This window comes from Populus euphratica, unplaced genomic scaffold (genome assembly GCF_000495115.2).
Source record: "Populus euphratica unplaced genomic scaffold, PopEup_1.0 scaffold107.1, whole genome shotgun sequence".
In the NCBI taxonomy this organism is placed as follows: domain Eukaryota; kingdom Viridiplantae; phylum Streptophyta; class Magnoliopsida; order Malpighiales; family Salicaceae; genus Populus; species Populus euphratica.
Window position 1 is genome coordinate 484354 of NW_011499994.1, and position 24029 is coordinate 508382.

A 24029-nucleotide genomic window follows, 5' to 3' on the forward strand; every position below is an offset into this window, starting at 1 on the left:
TTTTTTTTTAATTAACGTTATTCTTTCGTGCCCGATTACACTGCTTTGTTAATTTTATGGATAATAAAATTAATAATTATATAAATTTTAAAATTTATAGAATATAAATTAGTAATTTTTAAAAAATAAATTTAAAATCTAACCAATTAAATTATATTTTTAAAATTTAAATTATTTGTTTTTTATTTGATAACAAATGGATCCTTCCAAGTCCAAGTATTATTTAATTTCTTTAAATTAAATTATTTTTATACGAGTCAGGATATAAATATGTCTATTATCAAAATCAAAATAAAAGGATAAAAATCTGTTTATGGAATAGTTAACTAATTGTTACCTTTAATATTAATACATTATGATTAACAATTAATTGAAAATAATTATTTTTATATTCTATCACTATAAAACCATGTTACATTACTTTATTTGTTATATCTATCATGGAGTGTTTTTAGAATGGCAAGATTAATGAATTAGAAAATATGGTAATATTTATAATAATTTTCCATAATAAAATAATATAAATTTAATAAAATTGCTAATAATCTCCATTATTATTGTTTTTTTACAATATCTTGCTTCCCCCATCAACACGGAGATTAGGGGGGAAAAACACGGTTTAGAGTCTTTCTTTGGGTTGGTGGTCAAGCACTAATAAGGTTTAAAGTACAGTTGTCAAATGAATCAGAGACGTACACGTACGTGGGAATTTTGAAAGTTGGAGAAATATGGACCGTCAAGATAAATGGAGAACTTTTGTCATGTGCGTAACGGTCGAAAAATGGAAAGCGTGTCCGCGTAGATGGGCCGCGTGATCATTATCAGGGGAAAAAATTAACTTTGGAGTTAATTAAGTAATATATTATTTAGAGGACACCTAGATAGGTGGTCCCCATATGCTGCTGCAAGTTTGTATTTTTTTAACGTAAAAATTAATAATTCAAGGGCTATTAGCGAGGTTTTTCTTTTTAGCAATAAAAAAATCATAATCTTTATTATTAAATTTTAATGTAAGTTCATTAAAAAAAATATAAGAATAGTATAATACTTGTGTATTGTCTCTAAAAACTCTTTGCAAGGCTTTATATGATTTTGTATTTCAAAAATATTTTAAAAAAAAATTAAATTTTTTTATTTTTTATTTATTTTAAATTAATAATTTTTTTAGTTTTTTCATATCATTTTAATATATTAATTTCAAAATTGATTTTAAAAAAATAAAAAAAATATTTTTTTGATGTATTTATAGGTGAAAAATATTTTGAAAAGTAACTATAACTATACTCTAAAACAAACTATTTTAAATTCAGTTTTGTTGGTTATTTTTGAAATCTTTATATTTGAATTATTTTCTAGAATTTCAAATTAAGGTGTGAGAAACTTTACATTATTAATTTAATAAATTTAAAATAAACATTAAATATCGGTCAAAAGCATGGTTTTACAAAAAAAAAATTCAGAATAATGCTCTTTTTGTTTGTAAATACTGAGGTTGCGTTTGATTTGGTGTGTTTAAATTAAACATGAAAGATTAATAAAAAAAAATATGGCTGAAATAAAAAGAAAGATGATATATGTTTTTTTAATATAAAAATTAAGGTGATAATATATTAGATAGATTTAAAGTAATTCATCAAACTTCTAGCATTTGGCATGATCTCGACTGAGTCTAATATAAATTTATTTTATAAATAATTTTTTATTTAATCACAGCAAAATAATCACATACATAAAAATCATGATAGTTTGAAAAGAACAATTGTTAGAAAAAAATTAGATGAAATATTATGGATAATCACAACAAAATAATCACATACATAAAAAATCATGATAGTTTGAAAAGAATAATTGTTAGAAAAAAATTAGATGAAATATTAAAAAAATAATATCTAAAAAATTCTCTATTAATAGAAGAATTTAAAAAAAAATACATAATATGTTTTAAATTATTAAGAAAGTAAATTAAATAATATATATATATATATATATATATACAGCTTTGGTAGTCTAGTATGCCAAGACCTTTTAAAAAACGAGCATGAGGGTCTGTCAATCCATAATTGCATGCTTGTTTTTAACTTTTTACAAGCTTAGATTCCAAACACCATAGAAATAAATAAAAATTTAAATAAATAATATTTTGACACCAAAACTTGATTTCAAACCTATTTTTCATCTAAAAAGCTAAAAATCATCTTTATATTTTTTTGTTCTTACTCTAGTATCCTCATATCCTTTTAATAAGATTAGTTTTGTTCGAGATTTATGGCTATCCCTCCTAATAAGTACATTTTCTAATAATTGAACTTGTGTTTTTATCTTTACAAAAATATAGCAATGTCTTAATCGCTAGATCATCACTTGATTAGTTAAAAATCACCTTTATAATCTTAAGAAATTAATCCTTAAAGAAAAAAATAAAAAATCCAAATCGATTATAAAACAAGAATTCTCCATCATCTCCGATCTATATTTTCAAGCAATATTCAATATAAAAAACACTTCAATTACAGTATTTTTGTTAAGATAAATACCTTAGACACCAAGTTTGATTATTTTTATTTAAAAAATCAGACAAAACATCTTTTTATTTCTTTTATCACTTTCTAGCAAGTCTTTATCTTCTCTTCTTAATCTCTCTCACGATGAGATACAAAAAAATTAAAAAAAATAAAGTTTTAAATCTCATAAAATATAATTCAAAATATAATTTTTAAATTAAATTAACTTGGATAGAATCTTACAAGCTGCAAGTTGGATTTAATAACTGCCCATACTTCAAACTAATTGAATTGACCGGGAAAGAGAAAATCGCATTAACATCCTTACAATGACTACGTCACAAAAGCATAAAATGGGATAATTTTTTTTTTTTGTCTACTTTACAGCTTCAATAAAGAATGAAAGGCTCTCCATTACACTCTATAAACCTTCGAAAAGTTTTCTGGCAAAACAATATAATCATAGTTTTGATTTTGAGTTGGAGTTGGAGTGCAATAAAAGAATCTATGCTCTTTATCTATAATTCAATTCATAATGCTGCCATTCTGTCGTGATAAACAATCCATCTGGAACCTCATAATTGACTTGGATTGGTGGGAGTCTGAAGCATGGATACAGCTGGTCTGTCCATCAGTTAGGAGATCAGATGGGAGTTTCAACACCGTATTTACCATTACCATTGCCATTGATGAGGTTGCTTAGGTGGCCATTGAATTCAGCACCATAGATATGCCCCATTTTAGCACGTTTGGTTTCCAGATATCTCTTGTTGTCTTTTGTGATGGGAGTCAATAGCGGAACTCTACCTGAAACTGCCAATCCATAACCTTTGAGCCCGATGTACTTTGCAGGGTTGTTCGTCATCAACTTCATTGTTCGGACTCCCAGATCACGCAACATCTGCCAAGAATTTCCAATAAGATCATGTTAGCTAAGCAAAACACTAGATTGTGTGACTTGTTGATCTACACACATTTCTATCAACATGAAGGTTGTGAGATGGTAAAAGGGTGTGTGTCATTGGGTTCCAACAAGATTGCTACTTGATTTAGCCATTTTGGAAATCATCAGTGCTTCGTTAAGTTGAATTACAACAACCAGAACACTCTTTAAAATTCAATTAAATGGAATGAATGTACTGCATTTTTGTGCAAACCAAAACCGATTTATTAATGTTTTTACGTGTACTTCACCGACACAGACGCAGAGTTTCAGAGCATATACTTCTATAAATTTATGAGAAAACACAGCTTCCTCTGCCCCCCTTTAGTTTGGTCATGGAAAGTGGATGTATATGAAATCCTAGTTAACAATGGGATGCTTTCACTGTGTGGTTTAGGAAATACCTGGGCGCCAATGCCATATTCTCGTGAATCAACAGGAAGCCCCAGCTCCTCATTCGCTTCCACGGTATCACGTCCATCATCTTGGAGGTTGTACGCACGAAGTTTATGACCTAAACCAATGCCACGCCCTTCATGCCCGCGGAGATAGACCAACACACCCCTGCCAGCAGCCTCAATCTGCTGCATTGCAAGTGCTAGCTGATCCCCACAATCACATCTAGCAGAGCCAAATATATCTCCTGTGAGGCATTCTGAATGTACCCTCACAAGAACATCCTGCCCATCTCCAATGTCACCCTGTTTGGACCAGAAAACTACTTGTAAGTGTGAAATACTCGTGTTTTTCTTGTAAAAAGTTAGCAAATGGGTGTCGACCTTAGAAAACCTCTATCTAGCTGGAAAATACAAAACTACAATTGCATTCATTTCATTACACATGGTATTCTGCATCTGTACACAACATAAAATTTCAATGCTAACTTTTCTCATTTCAAGATGAAAAAATTGAAGACGTTTGTCTCCATGTTCTCTGCATTGCTGGAAGTGAACTCATGTTCAGTTAACTGTTAACAAGACTGCGTGTGCATGTGCATGTAGGTATTCTTGTTCTAAGAACCAAATGCTACATTATGCTGTGGATTAGCTAGATTCCAGAAAACTCGCTTAGCATGGACTTTCTGTATGTTTTAAAGCACTCTCTTTCCTTTCCTTCTCTTTCAAGATGCAGTTTCAAACCTGATTTAGAAATGATTCTTTCCAGAGGATCTAATCTTCATCCTAATAACTCTTAACGTTTGGCAGATCCTATCTCTATAAACCATTGAAAGTTGAAGGTGCAATGGAGCGACAACAACACAAAAACCTTGTAAGCAGTCAGTACTGCTATAAGAAAATGACCTGAAATCATTTTCCTGTCTTCAGAAACATTAGTTAAAAAGCTAAGCAAATAGTTTGGATTACTAAATTATGTTAATTCCTCACCTTAACCATTGCAATATGCTCAATGCCATCTAATATTGACCTATAACAGTAAGCTGTGAACGGTCCCCACATTGTTGGTATCTGGGCAGCAGAAGAACGATCTACCAATTTATCAGTCTTCCTTCTATACCTGTCAATTATTATAATTTTGTTAAGAAAGTACCACAAAATCACTTAAAAAAAAACCAGCAAGACAAACTACACTTTTACTGCAAAACCAAGCAGATAAACACCAGACACCGATAAAGCTACTTAACCATAATCTATTTGTTTGATGAGGATAGCATAAAGCTCCCAATGAAGAAAGAAGATGGAATACATTACCTGATTAAATCAGCTATAGATATAATTTTCAAGTTCTCCCTCTCTGCAAATTGACGGAGCTTTGGTAATCTAGCCATGGAGCCATCATCATCTACAACCTCACACAGAACTGCAACAGGGTCCAATCCAGCTAGAACGACAAGATCAACAGAAGCTTCTGTATGTCCAGCTCTTTTCAGAACTCCACCCTCCCTATACCTCAATGGAAAAATATGGCCCGGGCGGTTGAAATCATCGGGTTTTGAATCTTTGGATGCTAGAGCTAACAGTGTTGTTGCCCTATCATTAGCTGAAACCCCAGTGGTTGTACCATGCTTTGCATCCTAAAAAAGTCATTTGCAGGCAAAAAAAAACTGAGAACTGCGATGGTGAACTGTAGAAGTGCATTAATTAGTTATATCTTTGTGAAGCTGCTTATGTCTGAATAAGTAACTTTAAATGGTTGACAAAGAATAAACCATGGAATGTAAAGCATTGGAGAAAGTAGAGAAATGAACCATTTTAACGGTGTTGTATTTCTGTTTCTTCTGAACAAAATCATCACAGAATAAAATACAAAAATTCACTGTCTTGCATATAAACAATTCATATACTTTTCAAATATATCATTACAAAAAGAAAGCATTTTCCAAGCACAACCAAGGCTAGATCGATTAAATGTTAAAAGTTTATATTACTCCAAGAGAAATGAGAGAAATTCTTATTTCCACTGAAGTGCAATCTGTTCAACTTTGTTGACACTAGAAACTCAATTCTTATTTCACATACGAAATCCCAAATTCAGAAAAGTACATACCACTGTCACAGTGAATGCTGTACGAAGTTTTTCATCATTTTCGTTTTGCCTAACCATCAAAGGGAGCTGTAACCTGTCCAGATCTTCCCCTTGCATGCTCACACAAACTATTCCAGTGCCATGCTTCACAATAAATGCCATAGCTTCAGGAGTTGCCAACTGTGCTGCCATAATGAGATCCCCTTCATTTTCTCTGTCTTCATCGTCTACAACCACTACAATCTGCAACAAAAAATTAAAACATCTTGATGAAACAGTAAAGCATGGAAAAGCTATCATAAACAACAAAGCAAAATGCAGGAAGCAACTACCTTTCCTTGGCGAATATCTTCAATGGCATCGGGGATGGAAGAAAATCCTTCTGTGGGGCGATCCAATTCATGGTCATCATTACCAGCGGCAAAATCATTAGTGACAGAAGCAGTATCAGCTGATAAGGTCCCAACTGAACCATTATCAAGAAGAGTACTCTTTGCTGCAACACCATTGCCATTGGAATAGGACAGCAGGTCATCACCAGATATCAGTGTGGCTCGAGTTTTGCCAGCACCCTTAATACCAAAAGATGATTTACAACCATCCAGACGAATCAATGCCAAATTCACTGCATTCCCATTTGCACAAAATGAATTCACGCCATGTAATCCATTGAACAATTTGAGATTTCTGCATGTTCTGCACATAAATATCAGTCAATAACTATTTCAAATATCAAAAATCAATAGACAGAGCAGTTCCATTACCGAAAAAATTCACAACACAACATTAAAATTATCAAAATGCAACAAACATATACTCCATTGGATTGCTAAAGAGTGGAACTAAAGAAAATCCAAATTTTGAATCACGAGAAAGTATTGTTCATGTGTACTAGCCTTTCTCAAGCTCCTCTTCTCAAAATCAAATCTTTACCAGAATGAATGGTAAAAAAAAAAAATGATTCTTTTCTTGTGATCTCAGTCATTACTACCCAGACAATCATTTCTATCCTTTCTCTAACTCCTCTTCTTAAAATCATATTTGATGAAGAATTCTTGATCTGGTAACAGCATAACGAAAGACAGAAAACCTATTTCTTATACACAAAAATAAAATCAAACACAAAGGGTCAACTGATCCAAACACCGCTAATACAGATAGCACAACCAAAACGGATAACCATTTATCATTCAAAACAAATGTAAATCAAACAAAGGAACCATTTACCATATGAAAGAGCAAGCAAAATCAAAAGTAGAAAACTTTAACATGCTAAGCCATTAAAAGAACCCCCAAAACATTAAAAAAAATAAAAACTTACTGGGAGCCAGAGAGAGCTGCTCTTGTGGTAGTTGAAGGGCAAGAAGAAACATTAAAAGAAGCCATTTAAAAATAAAAAGTAAAAAGAAGCTCAAGATTTTATACCTATGGATCTTTTAAGATAAAAGGGTCTCTCTTTGGCTAGTATTTATATTGAAAACAGGAAGAGGGGGAGGCAAAATTGAAGAAGTAAGAATTAAGAAAGAGAAGGTCTTCAAGAAGGAAGCAACGGCGAATTGTAAGCGCACGAGTAAGGTTTTTACCCGCAGGTGACGTGGTATACATGTCACCAACCAATGGTATTATGTCATGGGTTAATGTTTTTTTTTTTTGGAAATTGGGATTTGGTATTCGGAAGTGTCCTTTTTTTGGGCAAGTTGAATATTCATTTGTTAGTCATAAATAGGATTTAGTACATACACATTTATATGATAGTTATTTAATTATTTTTTAAAAATTATTATTAATATCAACAAATTAAAATACAAATTATATTTAACACATTTACAACGTTATCTAAATTAGTTTTTTTTTTTATACATTATTCAAGGCATTCAAGAAGGTGACTAATATTGCACCCAAATATTTATTTATTTTTTTTAGCAAATTGAAAAGGAGTTGGGTAATGCTAGTAGGAATGCATTACTTTGGTTTTGTTTATTTTTATGTTTTAAAAATGTTAAAAAAAATTTAAATTTAAATTTTTTTTTAAATTAATATTTTTGTTGATATTTTTAGATGATTTTGATGTATTGATATTAAAAATATTTTTTTAAAATAAAAAATATATTATTTTGATGTATTTTCAAGTAAAATAACACTTTAAAAAGCAACTACAACTACTCTTTTAAATATTTTTTTTATTGAAGTTAAATATCTAAATAATGTTTAGTTACAGTCTAACATAACATATAGAGACACACGATGTAAATAATATGTTACTTTGTATTTTTATTTTAAAAATATAAATATTTTAAAAAATTATTTTATAAATAAATATATTTTTTTCTCTTTTCTTTTTGTTTATTTTTACAGGACACCAACTAAACACAATCTTAGAAATAATGATGTTTATTTTTGTTAAATAATTTTTTGGTTTTAATCTATAGTTTTGCTATTTGTTTTAAAAAATGTTAAGAAAACATGTTTGTAAAATACAAATGTTTTAGAATAGAAAATAAGGGCATTGTTTGACTTGTATTATTTGATGATCGTTTAAAGACATCTTGTTTGACTTTTAATGTATTTTTATTAATGTGAAATTATTTAATCCACAAGCAAATTAATTATTAAATTCATGCCCAAATATCCTTAATATTTGGGCATGAATTTAAAGAATAAACAATTAATTAAATTCTAAGTACTGGAAAAGCAAACAAATTTGAAACTTCCATGGTGATAAGTACATTAATAATCGTCCACTTTGAAAAATCTCACAGTCCAGGTGGATTGAATATGGACTTAATTGATTAAAAATTTTATAATATATATTTTAATTATTTTAAAGTATCAATGCTACAAATCTCTTTAATACAAAGATATGTCTGTATTCCAGATTCTTGTTGGGTTAGTGTTACAAATAAAAAAAATAAAGGATAATAGCATATTTGATTGAATACATAAAAATGATATAAAATAAATTTATTTTTCAAACAATTTTAAAATAAGTTTTTATATTTTAAAAATAAAAATAAAAATGTAGGAAAGATTCGACTTTCAACTTCTACTATGTAATTGTTGAGATAAAAAATAAAAAGTTTTTTATTTTTTTTATGTGGTCATGCTATGTTGTGGTTGGTAGGTAGACGATAGAATATTTTTGTGCAATAGGATAGCTCGTCTTAGCAAGAACAAGACATGAAAATGTGTGCCATGCAATTTCATGAAATGGTCACCACACACGACGGTGTCACTGACGGAAGGGCCGCCACATGCAATCTGATTGCTACACCGGTGATAGCTATTTTTTAAAGAAAATTCATAAAATCTTATCTTGTTTTGAAATGCGGTTATTTAAAAAAAATTAATTTTTTATTAAAAATAATTTTTTAAATATTTTTAATCTATATTTATTTTTGAAATAATTTTTAAAAATAAAAAATATTATTTTAATATATTTTTAAATAAAAAATACTTTAAAGTTCAATCATAACTATATACACGTAGGCTTCGGATAATATCTGAGGTGGAAACTCTGAGAAAGAAATAAAGAAGTCCGTCCTACTTGTTAATATTTGGCCAATCACAGCAGCCGTATGACGTAGCAAGGTACTCCCGCAACAACTGATCCAAAAACCGAAGTGAGGCCTAGAAAAAGCATAAGAGCCGTGTGATTGGACGTTGATTCTGATCTGTGTCCCTATCCACTGACTGAAATGTGGCTAATCAAAAAGATTGTAAGTGGCGGGCCCACAAGTCACGCCATTTCGGAGGCTCTTAAGTTGCCTTGCATGATTAACATGCTTGCTTTGACCGCCACTCTCCTCCTTTGACAATGATTTGACCTTTTGCCATGCAAGACGTTTTTATTCGTCATATATATCACCAGTCAACGGTTGATTTTTCTTTTAAATCCAAACAATGTTACTTTGACTAATCTTGTCTTAACAAAAAAAAAAAATCAACAGATTGGCCGGGTTTTAACCGATTAGATTTGAGTTGACCAACCAATAACTTGGATTCTTTATCGTGCAAGTTAAGTCTTCTTTCCTTCTATTTTTACTTATGCCCCTTTAAGTTTTAAAATTACGTTTTTATTTGTTATCTGAGGAAGGTTATTTTGTTATTTAAATGAGTCATATACATACATATGTATACAGTTCAATGATTAATTTGATCATATGTTAATTTAGGATCCGACTTGGATTGGATATCAAATTAAATTATATGAGAATTTGCATAAATAATTTATAATCTCGTTAAAATTAAAAGATATTATTTTTTTTTTTTAAATTTTGAAATGATGAAGATTTAAATTAATTTAAATCAACTCATTCAAGACCTGTATCTTGGACCAGGCAGCTTGAATTATTAACTTTGACCAAGTTCTGAAGATGATGATGCACATAATCGACATTAACATATTAACATAATGCACGTGCCTTTGATTAATTAATTTGGATCAAATTGCAGATTCAGTCGGAAAACTTTTACTTATGGTGAATTGATGGACTCCTGGTTATGTCACTTATGAATTATTATTATTATTATTATTATGTTATTGAGTATTTTTTTTTTCTTTGCAGTTATCGCTATATTAATTTTGTCAAGTTTTGTTTCGAAAAAGATAATTCTAAACCTTAATAATGTGCAACACTTGTAATTAAATGATTTGTAATTCATTTTAACTTAATTAATAGTTGAATTTCATGATACGGCTTTTTATTTTTTTATAACAGGAATTATTAAATTAAAACTACTTATCTAAATTCGATTTATTTTTTATTACTTCCATCAAAATCAAACATCCTTGTTAAATTCAACTAAATATTTATAATATTTTTTTATTAACTTAAATAAACTTCTAAACATTCATACCATTATTTCTAATGAAACAACAAATCATTTTACATTTTAAATACATATTCAATTTAAATATTTGATTAAAATTTTAATACAATTTTTGAGATCTTGCCGAGAGTTGATTTCACATCAAAGATACTTGTTTACTCTTAAAACTAGATACCTTGATTTTATTGACAAGAGGCAATTTCTTGCATTAAAATTCTAATTTGTTTAGAATCTTAGTTAAGATACTAAAGCTCTTATATTATAATAGAAAATATACACATCATCTATACATATGAACATTAAAATATACACATCAAGTGCATTTATACCAACCATATATGTGATACACCTATCAATCTCAAAGAAATTTAAAAATACTAGCTTTAGCTTTACTATTCATGCTTATTTTTTTAAAAAAGTTATGCAAATAATAACTTTATGTTAAAACCAACCTTTCTTGCATTATAACCCAAAATATCAAGAAAATAATTTAGGAATCTATGTTAAACAATCTATGACCTTAAAAAAATAAAAAATAAAAAGCCATCTCAAATCTAAAATCAACTTAAAACTAAAAAATTTCTTAAGCTCATATTTATATTTTAGGCACTTTTAAGGTAATTGAATGCTAATTTGGGTTCAAAAGAGTTTAATTGTATAAAATAAAAATTTATAAATCAAATTAATTTTTTTTTAAAAAATCACCACTCCAATCCAAAATAAAGGATAAGAGAATGAATAATAAATAAAGCTATAGTAAAACTAATAAAATGATTGGTGAGATAGTGTATAGTAAGAAAAAATCCTTTTAAAAAACATATACACACTAATGGAAATTATAAACCTCAAAACTATGGAGAAGAGATAATTTCTTAAATTAACACTCTTAATAAAGAAAAATACCTGCTTAAAATCTAGAATACAAGGATTTTTAAATTTGTTTTTATGGAGTAGCCATAGAAGACATGAATAACTTCAAAAAGCCTTTGTAAATGATGTGAGACAACATTTGATCTTAAATGTTTTCGATTCAATCGGGTTTAACCCTTTCAATCAGTTACCCAGACACTGTTCCAAAGTAGTCAAGTTTAATTTTATAACCATGCATAAGACATGAACAGCCTCAAGAATCCTTTGTAAACCATGTCCATTCTCCATTCTCATACTAGAAAATTTAAAGAATGAAAGGCCCTCAGTAACATCTCATATCTTGTGGCCTTCGTGGCTTCCGATAATTTCCCTCCTCACACGTCAAACACAAACAACTATCCTTGTAGTTTCCGCTCCCAAACCACACCCCCACCCACCCTCCCTGTATATCTCTCCCTTCCAATCTCTGTTACATAGAAAACACAAAGGAACAGAGTGAAAATGGAGAGCTTTGCCCTCCACTCTCTCTCCACCAGCACAACAACAACAACAACCACCTTCTCCACCTCTCTCTGCACCCGCATTTCCCTACTCCACAGATTACCTAAACCACTCTCCATTACCAAATCCTCACCATCCATTCCCTCACTCTCCACCATCAGATCATCCGCTCAAAAACCTCTCCTTTTCTCTGCATTTCACACTAGAAACAAAACCTTCGATTCGAAATATAGAATTCTCGCGTTGGACACAAAATCCAGTGACAACCCGTTATCATACTCGTCAGAAAAACCAACCCCACCTCAAAAGGGAGCAAAATTGATACCCCTTTTGATATCTGTCTCTATAGGCTTGATTGTAAGGTTTGCTGTGCCTAAACCAATAGGAATTACCCCACAAGCCTGGCAATTGTTGTCTATTTTCCTTTCTACTATTGCCGGTCTTATTTTAAGTCCTTTGCCAGTTGCGGCATGGGCTTTTTTGGGTTTAACAACGTTACTTGTTACTAGAACTTTGTCATTTACGACTGCTTTTAGTGCTTTTACTAATGAAGTTATTTGGTTGATTGTCATTTCTTTCTTTTTTGCTCGCGGTTTTGTTAAGACTGGATTAGGTGATAGGATTGCTACTTACTTTGTTAAGTGGCTAGGGAAGAGTACTTTAGGATTGTCTTATGGTTTGACACTTAGTGAGGTGCTTATTGCGCCTGCGATGCCTAGCACTACTGCTAGGGCTGGTGGGGTTTTTTTGCCTATTATCAAGTCATTGTCATTGTCAGCAGGGAGTAAGCCTGGCGATTCCTCTTCGACAATGCTCGGTTCTTATTTAATCCAGTCGCAAATGCAGGTTATTTTCTCTTTACACTTTGTAACCTGGTTTTGTATCATTCCTTCTTGGTTTTGCAATTTGTGTGGATGTGTAGGTGCGGTTACTTTTTCTGTTGTGGATGGAACAGTGCAATTTGTAATGTCATTTGTGTTTGTGAGGTTGTTTATTTTCCCTTTTCAACTGGAGGGATTAAATGTCCAGGACGTTGTTGCTCAAAAGAATGATAATTTGTTTGCGGATTTTTCTAGTTGATGAGCTCTTTTTCTTCATCATGAATTTAGAAGATTCATCAATACGTCAGAAAGAAATGGGTGGTTGAATTGCTTATCCATGGGAAAGTGCCTTTTTTTGGTTGAACTGTAGTGAATTGCTAATTAGGCTGATGTAAATGTCTTGCCACCATCCTGACGAGGCTTTACGGCATGTCTAGGTGGCATCTCGTAAGAGAATGTGCAGGCTTAATCGTGAAGGGAAATGTATACTAGTTGGGTTCCTCAGTTCTTCACCTGATTATTATTATCTGGAGAGTTCATAAGAGGTCCCGCATAAGGTTTTTGATGCAGGGGCTTCCTCTATTTCTTGTGGTGGAAAGCCTAGTGGTGGGGCCCACAATGAGGATGCTGCACAAATGCTGGGGTGAGCTGCAAACAAAGGTCCATTGGTTTTATGAACTGGGATGCCATGATTTAGTGGATATAGGAATAAATTCACTCGCTACCGTCAGTCTAGTCTCTTGGGAGCAACTGATATTTTGTTCCTACATTAGTTAGTTTCAGAGCGAGCCAGGAGGTATCAGGCTCAATCAATTCCTTTACAGGGGTGAATGATGGGAGGGCATCCTCTCTCTCTTGGAGCAGAAATCCAAGTTGTGGGACACACGATGGCGGTGGTCCATGCAAGGGACCCACGCATGAAGGACCATTGGGTATACGAATTGAGATGCTATGAACATGTGGACATAGGAATAAATTTCCCTCTACCATTTGTCTAGGTTTTTGGGAGCAACGGGCAGTCTGTTCCTGCATCAGTTTTGAACGGATTGTTAGCTTTCAAAACCCTTTCATCTCTGTTCCATGTTATCAACTAAAAGCACGGCTTTGTTTTCCTCTATGGCATGCCAATGGTTTCTAATAGCTCTTAAATTATAGCTCTCTTTTTTTATATTCTCATGTCTGTTACCTAAAGCTTCACTCTTTTGCAATGTTGTCCAGTGTGCTGGCAGCTCCAGCTCTCTTTTTCTAACAGCGGCAGCTCAAAATTTGCTATCTTTTAAATTAGCCGAGGAACTTGGGGTGATGATTCCAAACCCTTGGATTTCTTGGTTGAAGGCTGCTAGCTTGCCAGCATTGATTTCTCTTCTAGTAACTCCACTCGTCTTATATAAGCTCTACCCTCCTGAAACCAAAGACACTCCAGATGCCCCTGCAGTGGCTGCAAAGAAACTGGAGACTATGGGTTCTGTCACAAAAAATGAATGGACCATGGTTGGTACAATGCTTCTTGCAGTTTCTTTGTGGGTATTTGGGTAAGTCATTTATCTCATAACACCTCAGATTTTATTAACTTTTTAAATGTAACTGGAACAGGATCTCCATGCTCAAAGCATAGATTACAGCTGACACATCAGCGTAAATTAATAGAAAAAAAATGTGGAGAGATCAGAATTTCCTTAGAACTTCGAATTGTTTGTTCCTGTTGTGGATTTCTGAACCCAGATGTTTACCCTGGACTTTTGGTCGTGTGGATGTTGTCATGATTGAGTAGGTTGCATCAGCAGGCTTAAGGTCCGCAAGAACAGAGTGCCATATAGTTGATTTGTTATGATCTGCTGCAGCTTTCTGGGCATTCGAATGATTATAAATTGATCATTATGCCAGGAATAGTTATACCAGCGTGAATACCACTTGTAATAAGTATGAGTCTGTTTATCTTTTTCCTCTTTAATTCCTTGGCACCCAATGATAATCTTCCCTCCTCCCCAGTCCCCAGCCCAAACAAAGGTTGAATGTGCAGAGTGGTTTTCTCATTTTATACTTTAGATGTTCTTATACTAGCTAACTTTGTCTTAAAACGACTAGGTCATAATTGTTAACTGGTCATTTCCGTGGAATAAGATGATAGTTGAATGTGCTTTTAGTAATTGATTATTTTCAACAAAAATCGTTCTGAAATTACATTTTATAATTTATTTATTTATTTTTTAAAAATTTTTATAACTGTAATTGCAGGTTTGATAAATTAATTCAAACCGACTTAAATAATTTTTTTTATTTTTATTTTTTAATATTAAGTTAATTAAGAATAAATTTTTATAATTTATTTTAATTTAATTTTAAATTTTTATATTTTATTTTAATTTAATTTTTATAAAGTTGCCATGATCTCGTAATCAAGATTATAAAATTATAAATTTAATAAGTTAATTCATCCAAATATTATTTTTTAATAATTAAAAAATAATATTTAATATATTGCTACATCAATATTTAAAATAGATATCTAATATATATATTGAATCCATAATTAAAAAATATATTAGCAAAGCTAGAATATTATTTTATAAAAAAATTGATGTGACCGCAGTACAGTGCATACTAATAATCTATTAATCACTGTATTTTATTAAAAGAGAAAATGGCATGCCGTTCAATCCTAAAACATTATTATGTTCACTGTCGATATTTTAATGCTTTCTTTCTGAAATGTGTTATGGTTTTGGATTCTATATTGGATGGTTTGTTTGCAGAGATGCTATCGGAATACCAAGCGTTGTCGCTGCAATGATTGGCTTATCAATACTGCTTCTGCTGGGAGTTCTTGATTGGGATGACTGCTTAAGTGAAAAATCGGCATGGGATACCTTGGCTTGGTTTGCAGTTCTAGTGGGAATGGCGAGCCAATTAACAAACCTCGGTGTTATATCCTGGATGTCTGGTTGTGTATCCAAGAACCTTCAATCTCTCTCTTTGAGCTGGCCTGCTGCGTTTGGGGTTCTTCAGGCATCTTACTTCTTTATCCATTACCTATTTGCTGGTCAAATTGGTCATGTTGGTGCTTTATACTCTGCATTTCTCGCAATGCATTTGGCAGCTGGGGTGCCCGCTACATTGGCAGCTTTGGCTTTAGCTTACAATACAAATCTTTTCGGTGCTCTTACCCATTATAGCAGCGGTCAATCTGCTGTATACTATGGAGGTACGGATCTGCTCCCCCAAATTATGCAAACAGTTGTGAAGCATTTCTGCTTTGAATCTCGCTTCATGAACTTTATTTTCATTGACAATCTATGAAACTCCACGCTAGCATTTCTAGTTGTTCTGTTTTTAGGGTTTTCCATGACAGGGATCTATCTGTTGTGATCGCACTGAGAAGTAATTCTGTCCTAAATTATCGGCGTCGAGTCGTTAGCATAGCATCTGATAGTGTTTTAATGCTTTTTGGAACAGCTGGTTATATGGACCTTCCTGACGTGTTCAAGCTCGGCTTTGTGATGGCCCTTATTAATGCCATCATCTGGGGAGTTACTGGAACTTTCTGGTGGAAATTTCTAGGCCTCTACTGATTTTCTTTTGCACTGTAAGTAACTGCTGGGGCTCCTTCTGAAATGATATCCTGACCTGGAGAAACAGCTGAGCCTATAGCTTTGAAAATATATATATATTTTTTTTTTATCTTGGATTTCTCTATTAGTTTCACATGCATAGCATTATGAAAATAATAATGCTGACTGAAACATTCAACTATTTTTTAGCGAATCAAAGTTGCAGAAACTTCTGTATCAATCCTTTTATTAATTTTGTTTTTCCTACTTTCTGTCTGATATTTGGCAACACGTTATTGCTCATCACCATTGTCGAATAATTCTATGTTTGTTCCACGAGATCTGCCAATGTCCTCAACTGGACTTTGCTTTTTTTTTTACTGCTGAGTCTGACCATTACAAAAGGGCAAATCCCATATTGGAATTTTTAGAGAAGCAGAGAAAGAGAGGGATAATCTCAGATTGGCATTATAGGAGATTGTTGAAGTTTTCAGTGACTATGGGAAATAATTGCTTCTCACTCCAAGGTGCTTTTTATTAGGATATTGTACTTATGTGGCAGCATCTTCAACCAATTTTCTAGAAAAGGATGGTTGTCATTGTCATTATCAAAGAAGGTTGCTAGGTGTAATTAATATTGTTAAAAAAAAGTTGATAAAAAAGCAAAAAAAGCTGTCATAAATACCTATAAATAAAAGCATACGTAAAAGAGCAAAATGAGAGAAAGGTAGTAGAGCCAAAGAGGTGATAAATGTAGGAGAGTATGCTGCCAAAAACAACAAGCAGTAGCTACCATTGCAGCACTGCAAAGAGAGAAAAGAGTGAGGTTGAGAGTTAAAAGAGTGGATGATTCCTCTTCTTTTATTGTTGTAAATCTTGTTTTCTCCCAATATAATAAAATGGTTTCTCTTGTAGATGTAGGTTGTTTGCCGAACCATGTTAAATATTATGTTAGTGTACTTAGCCTCCAATAGACAAATATCAAAACATCACCTGTCGGATTTCTCAACAATTAGTATCAGAGCATTTAGTTTAAAGTGGTGTTTGATTTTTACTCAAAATAAAAGTTCTCAAAATGGTGTTTTGACAATACCACTGTGTAGAGGAGGCCAAGACGAAGTCACTAGTAAAAACAGTGTCGAAAACGAACGTCAGACATGCCTACACTCCGATGAGGTGGCAGTCCATGTGTACAGATGCGCCCCACGCATCTTCTTCACCCAGATGGGCTAACTCGACCCGAATACCAGTAGACCCAACCCATATGACTGACCCAGATATTAATGATGTCAACATGACATAACCAAATGATGATGTCAATATGATATAGTTGTGATGTCAACATGCACAGTATACATGTCAAATGATGATGTCAGCATGGTGTAGTTGTGATGTCAGGATGCACAGTAGGCATGCCATGTAAGCGCCTAGTCAGGTGCCACATCATCATAGGGCCCCCCACATGCCACATCACCAATCACGAGCTGAGAATGAGTCGAGCTGAGCCGAGCCGCGAGCCGAGGGATAGAATTCAATGTAGCAAAAAATTCATGCAACCGGTTCTGAGATTGAATCTGAGTCGTTTATCAGGCCAAAATTGTTTTGATCAAATCTTAGCTGTTTGAAGTGCGATTTGGATGATTTCAGACTTGTTTCCAACTAATTTGATCATTCCGGATGCAATGGTACATTTTGATCATTGAGATTGAGACCAGAAATGATAGTGATGAATTATTAAAGAGAGATTGCCCATTCAAGAGGCATCTGATGGTCATTATGGTGGTCGATGAAAATGAAGAAGAAGAAATCGCACATGTTTGCCTAATTACAGGTGCTAAACTGTTATGTGGGAAAATTTTAATTGCCTTGAGGGAAGGAAAAATTGGGACACTCTGAACACCCGATCATGTGGACAATTTGAGGTGGAAAATGAAATTTGATGAAGACCAATCTTGACGAATCTAAACACTAGTAGTCTCGCCAGATGTTAAGAAATCAAGTATAAAACCAGGATACTCTAGATCACTTGTAAAGGAAAGTCGCGACAAAGCTAGCAAATAGTTTATATACGGAAAGACAATACGATGGATAAATATGGCCTAAGAAGTTCCAGTTAGATTGGGTTTTAAGTGGGACCGTTGTGACCCCTGCAATCTTTCCTAAGAACTTGCTTAGTGGAATGATTATCCATAAGATACTATTTTTGTATATGTGACAATTTGTAATAAAACGGTTGAAGACTAGTAGGATGATGACACAAGGGAATAGTTGGGTTCCGTATGTTCAAGGTTCTGATGGAGTTGTGATTTCTCCAAAGTTAGATTCAGTGACTATAATTTCTCGAAGGGAGAATTGATGAAGACCTTGATGATGAAAAAGAAATTCAGCAAAGGGATAAAGATTGACACCCTATTTTGACTTGGACAGGTGTTGTGACAGGATGAACTACTGTCAAACATAAAAGCAAAAAATAGGAAGAAATATGGAGAACAAAAATTGCACGAGGGAACACAGAGATTGTGCAGGAGTACCCGGAGGATCCAACGAGGTACTGTAATGAGACAAAAGGTGCAAGGAGAAGAAGAGTTCCTAGATGAAGTTCAGAGCAAAGACTGTGTGAAGGATGTATAACAGGAAGTCTCTTGTGCTCTTGATAAAGGCAATAAGCAAGGACCTTTCCAATGCATGCAAGGATGGAAAGATGAGCTGTTGCAGATGCACCTAATTGAGAGGGTGCAAAAGCCTATAATAAAAGACGACCGCTTATGATGAAAGGTAAAGACATCAATGAAAGTTGGTGTGAGTGGAGTTGTCAAGTAGAAAGACGCAAAAGCTCCAAACAGAAATCGAGGTGAAGGATTGCGAGGAGTATACTATAATTTTCTCTTTTTATGTAATTAGTAATAGTGATCTCCTATAGTGCACATGGTGTTAGAGACTTCTAGAGCCACTTTGAAGCATCCTAACTGAAGGAGGATGCGACCGCCTATGAAAGACGAAGACACCTCAGAGAATGTGTGAGGACTGTGATAGGTGCCCCAGATTAGACCGCCGCATGATGATGAGCGGAAACACCTTAGGAGAAGGTGTGAGGGCCATGATAGAAGCCCCAATTACAGAATGTCCCAGAGCCGATGTGATGGCTAGATATGAGTGGACAAATGGATAGCCAATGAAGAAGCTATAAAGAGTATGGAGACAAATGCTGGATTGACTTTCATGGATATTGCCCCCATGCTAAAGATCAATAAGCTAAAAAACATTTGCGTTGGACAATAAGTGGATGACTTGTGGAGCATTAAGACGCAACTACTATGAAGAAGTAGAAGGCATGCACAGGTTCCAGGAACAAGTTGACTCTTGTCAAGATGGTGAGTTCAGTAATGACATTGTAATACTTAGAGTATAAAGACAAATATGGATCAACCTTTAATGGGTTGTCTCCATGGTTAAAGGTGGAGAGCTACCTGGACTCTTGAGACTAAGAGCGGGAGACTCATGGAGAAGTAAGGCGTGGTTTCTAGGGTGGAATAGAGAGCAAACGTGACTTCGAAATAAGTAGACTCTTAAAAGAGTGGTGAGCTCGTGATCAGATTAAAATACTCAATGATTGTTGCACTTAGGAATATTCATTTGAGGGGGTGTTGTAAGCCTTAGTGTGAGGCTTGATAAATCATTTCGGGTCAAGCATGGTTGATATACTTGAAGGGGAATATTGTTCCAAAGATAAACGTTAACACTCTTCAGATGAGATGTGACAAACCATCTAGTTGAAGTGATTCTTTGAAGTGAGCAAAGGAGTGCTTGGATGACTCTGATGATTGAAAGGTTTGGCAAGTATCTGTAAACTTGGTCATATATGCTCTCGGAATGGTAAGCTTAGAAGAGCTGCAGAATGCAAGCATATGTTGAAGAAGCAACAGGACAATTACCCATATAAATGGCAAAAGGAATGATTGTTAGGATATTGCCATTTATGTGGCAGCATCTGCAACCAATCTTCTAGAAGAGGATGACTGTCATTGCCATTGTCAAAGAAGGCTGTTAGGTGCAGCTAACATTGTTGGAGATGAGCTGGAGTTGGTGACCACCATTATTGATAAAAGAGCAAGAAGAGCTGCATTGAATGCCTATAAATAGAGGCATACGTGAGAGAGCAAAATGAAAGAGAGGTAGTAGAGCTAAAAAGATGAGAAATGTAGGAGAGAGTGTGCTGCTAAGAACAACAAGCAGTAGCTGCCATTGTAGCACTGTAAAGAGAGAAAAAAGCGAGATTGAAAGTTAAAAAAATGGATAATTCCTTCTCCTCTATTGTTGTAAATTTTATTTTTTTCTATATAATAAAATGGCTTCTCCCATGAATTTAGACTGTTTGTCAAACTACGTTAAATATTGTATTAGTGTATTTAGCCTCCAATAAAAAAATATCAAAACATTACCTGTCAGATTTCCCCGTACTTTTCCAGTGACCCTGTTAAACTAATGACCATGCAAATTGGATATTTATATGTTTCAGTTTTAAAGTACAAATGCAAGAGTTCCAGAATGGACAGCTTCATCCATTGGAAGATAAAACGCGTTTCAAGCTGAAAAGCATAATTCTTTATGCCTTTTTAGTTTGAACAGCAGTTTTTACAACGTACACAAACTATCCTTGAAAAGTCTAAACTACAGAAGCAGCCATGAAATGGACCGTTCAAAAATATTTTTCTTTCTCAAGACAAAAGTGTAAAAAGTCAAGCTGGAAGTAATTCACTTGATGACTTCTAAACTGGGCTCTAAGTCAGGCATAGAAAACACATACATGACATGGAAGGATAAAGACTCTACTGCAAAAGCAATGGAAGGAGTAAAAGGAAAAGGAAAACAATCATGCCCTTATGCTTAAACTATTCCGTTTTAGACACCATATCTTCACTTCACTGTTTTCTTTTCTTTGATACTTGGTGAAAAATGCAATACTCGTACCTTCGTTTCACCTTCATCTTGTTGACAATCAGTTTCAAGGCTCCCTTCACAAGATCTGAGAATTTCATATGCAATTCAAATGATGTTAGATCCTTAACTAGTTTCTCCAGTTCCATAGACGATGGGCTTCATTGGAATACGTCAGACTCAAATTGTTGCACTTGGATAGGAGTCACCTGTGACAATTCCTCTGTTTCGAGTAAAAGGGTAGTCAGGTTAGAACTTGGGAGCAAAAGACTCAAAGGAATAATTAGCGAGTCCTTGGCAGGTTTGGATCAGCTGAGTATACTGAACCTCTCTCAGAATTTCCTTCATGGATACCTTCCAGCCAGATTACTCCACCTGCAGAATCTTGAGATCATTGACTCGAGCGATAATGATCTCGTCGGTCCATTACCAGGAGGTAGCAATTTATCCTCGATCAGGTATGTTGACATTTCAAGGAACAATTTTAATGGTTCTCTCGATGCAGCACTTTGTGAGAGCTCATCATATATTCACACGCTCAATCTTGGAAACAACTATTTCACTGGTGAAGTTCCAGCAAACTTTGGAAGGTGTTCTTCTCTTCAGCAACTCTTTCTTAATGACAATCACCTCTCAGGAAATCTCCCCAAAAGCCTCTGGCAACTGCAAAATCTTCGTATATTGCACCTTCAGCATAATTTAGTTTCAGGGCCACTAAATGATGAGATTGGTAAACTTTCAAACCTTGTGGAATTGGATATCTCCTCCAATAAGTTTTCTGGAATTCTTCCAGATGTTTTTGAGAGGCTTAAGCTTGAGAATTTCTTTGCCAGCTCAAACAACTTCAGTGGCCATTTGCCCATGTCATTGGTAAATTCTCCATATATTTTAATTCTGAATTTGAACAACAACACCCTTAATGGTCCAATCAATCTCAATTGTTCTGCAATGGTTCGTCTCACCTCTCTCGATCTTGGTTCTAATAATTTACATGGTCCGCTGCCTGATGTTATATCCTCTTGCCAGAGACTGACCAATCTGAATCTTGCTCGTAATAACCTTGGTGGTGAAGTTCCTTTTGCATTCAAGAATCTCCAAGCCCTCAGATCCCTCTCACTCTCAAACAACAGCCTTGTTAACATATCATCAGCCCTAGCAATTCTACAACATTGCAGAAACTTAACTTCACTGTTCCTTAGTTTTAACTTTCACGGTGAACAAATGCCCAGAAATGTGAATTTTCACTTCAGGAACCTCAGGGCACTTGCTATTCCTTATTGTGAACTTACGGGTTCCATTCCAACATGGCTGAGTGGCAGCAAGTTGTTGCAACTTTTGGATTTGTCATGGAATAGATTGTGTGGAACTATTCCCTTCTGGTTCCACGAGTTCAAGTATCTCTTTTACATGGATCTGTCGAACAATTCTTTCACTGGTGAAATACCTGAGAGCTTGACAGAGCTACAGGGCCTGATCAACATGAAATTATCATCAGAAGGACTTTCTTTAGGCTTCCCACTTTTCTCGTTCGTAGCAGATGGTGCAAAACTCAAGTATAAAGGTATTTGGGGCTTTCGACCAACTTTGGACTTGAGTTACAATAAGCTCACAGGACCCTTATGGCCAGGTTTTGGAAATTTGAAAGAACTCCACGTTCTGAAGCTGAAAGAAAATCATCTCTCAGCAACCATTCCCGATAGTTTCTCAGGCATGACAAACTTGGAAGTTTTGGACTTATCCTATAATGATTTATCAGGAGAAATACCTCTCTCACTGGAAAAGCTCAGTTTTCTGTCGAAGTTCAGCATTGCATACAATCAATTGCAAGGAGATATCCCTACAGGAGGCCAGTTCCTGACATTTCCACCTTCAAGCTTTGAGGGAAACAAAGGTCTGCGTGGACAACAGCTTACTCCTTTTCAGCCTCAGCAGGCTCCTCATGATGTTCAGCTGGCTGATGAAGAAATGACTATAATCGGTTTGCAATTTGGAGTAGGAATTATGACTGGGTTCCTTTTCACTGTCACCTTATGCTTCGCATCCGGCTGGGTATTTGCAAAGACATGATAAACAAGCATCAAACTCAGTGAGTTGAGTACCAAATGTAGCAGGAGTTAAATCTAAACAGAAGTGGCCATAATGGCATTTAGATCTGACAAGGAAGGTGGCCCTTGTCATTGTTGTCAATGTAGATTTGGGAAGTTTTATGTAATATATCTCCTGTTTCTTCTCATCTTCCCACTTGTTCAGTTTGCCAAGTATATATCTTAAACCACACATCAAAACAGTTGAGCTTTCTGCTTGCTGAACATGCCTTCTAATACTATTCAGTGAATAGATACATTTCAGAGGATTGCAGGCCTTGTTTACCGAGGAATGTAAAGGGAGTTTCTGACAACAATTCCCTCGACTACTCACAAACCTCTCTCCGATAATTGTTTTCTTCTTTTTAGGTACTTCTCTTCACGTTCTCTCCCTCTCTTTCACTCGTTCTTTCAGGGTTCAAAAATAGAATTACACCATGAACGGTATAAGAAGGCAAAGAGATCACAAAGAAATAAACTATTGAAAAAAGGGATAGAGATAACAATTTCAG

At 34.2% G+C, this 24029-nt stretch overlaps 3 protein-coding genes and 1 long non-coding RNA gene across 4 annotated transcripts; 2 read left to right on the forward strand and 2 right to left on the reverse strand.

Annotated features, from left to right (window-relative positions):
- Window positions 1–2754: 2754 nt before the first annotated feature.
- GCH (GTP cyclohydrolase II) lies at window positions 2755–7546 on the reverse strand. Its single transcript, XM_011047422.1, has 7 exons — window positions 7250–7546; window positions 6261–6624; window positions 5950–6171; window positions 5154–5476; window positions 4830–4959; window positions 3849–4145; window positions 2755–3402 (listed from the first exon to the last, which is right to left on the reverse strand). The coding sequence occupies exons 1-7, from the start codon at window positions 7312–7314 to the stop codon at window positions 3145–3147; spliced, it is 1659 nt and encodes a 552-aa protein (XP_011045724.1). The 5' UTR covers window positions 7315–7546; the 3' UTR covers window positions 2755–3144.
- A 4484-nt stretch (window positions 7547–12030) lies between these two features.
- LOC105140552 (dicarboxylate transporter 2.1, chloroplastic-like) lies at window positions 12031–16770 on the forward strand. Its single transcript, XM_011047423.1, has 4 exons — window positions 12031–12975; window positions 14169–14482; window positions 15704–16152; window positions 16404–16770. The coding sequence occupies exons 1-4, from the start codon at window positions 12130–12132 to the stop codon at window positions 16517–16519; spliced, it is 1725 nt and encodes a 574-aa protein (XP_011045725.1). The 5' UTR covers window positions 12031–12129; the 3' UTR covers window positions 16520–16770.
- Window positions 16771–19442: 2672 nt separating this feature from the next.
- LOC105140553 (uncharacterized) lies at window positions 19443–19668 on the reverse strand. Its single transcript, XR_845206.1, has 2 exons — window positions 19574–19668; window positions 19443–19503 (listed from the first exon to the last, which is right to left on the reverse strand). It is a non-coding gene; the product is annotated as an uncharacterized LOC105140553 (long non-coding RNA).
- Window positions 19669–21032: 1364 nt separating this feature from the next.
- On the forward strand, window positions 21033–23802 carry LOC105140554 (phytosulfokine receptor 1-like). The gene has a single exon (XM_011047424.1). It carries the CDS (start codon window positions 21452–21454, stop codon window positions 23498–23500), a length of 2049 nt encoding a protein of 682 aa, XP_011045726.1. The 5' UTR covers window positions 21033–21451; the 3' UTR covers window positions 23501–23802.
- The last annotated feature ends 227 nt before the right edge of the window (window positions 23803–24029 follow it).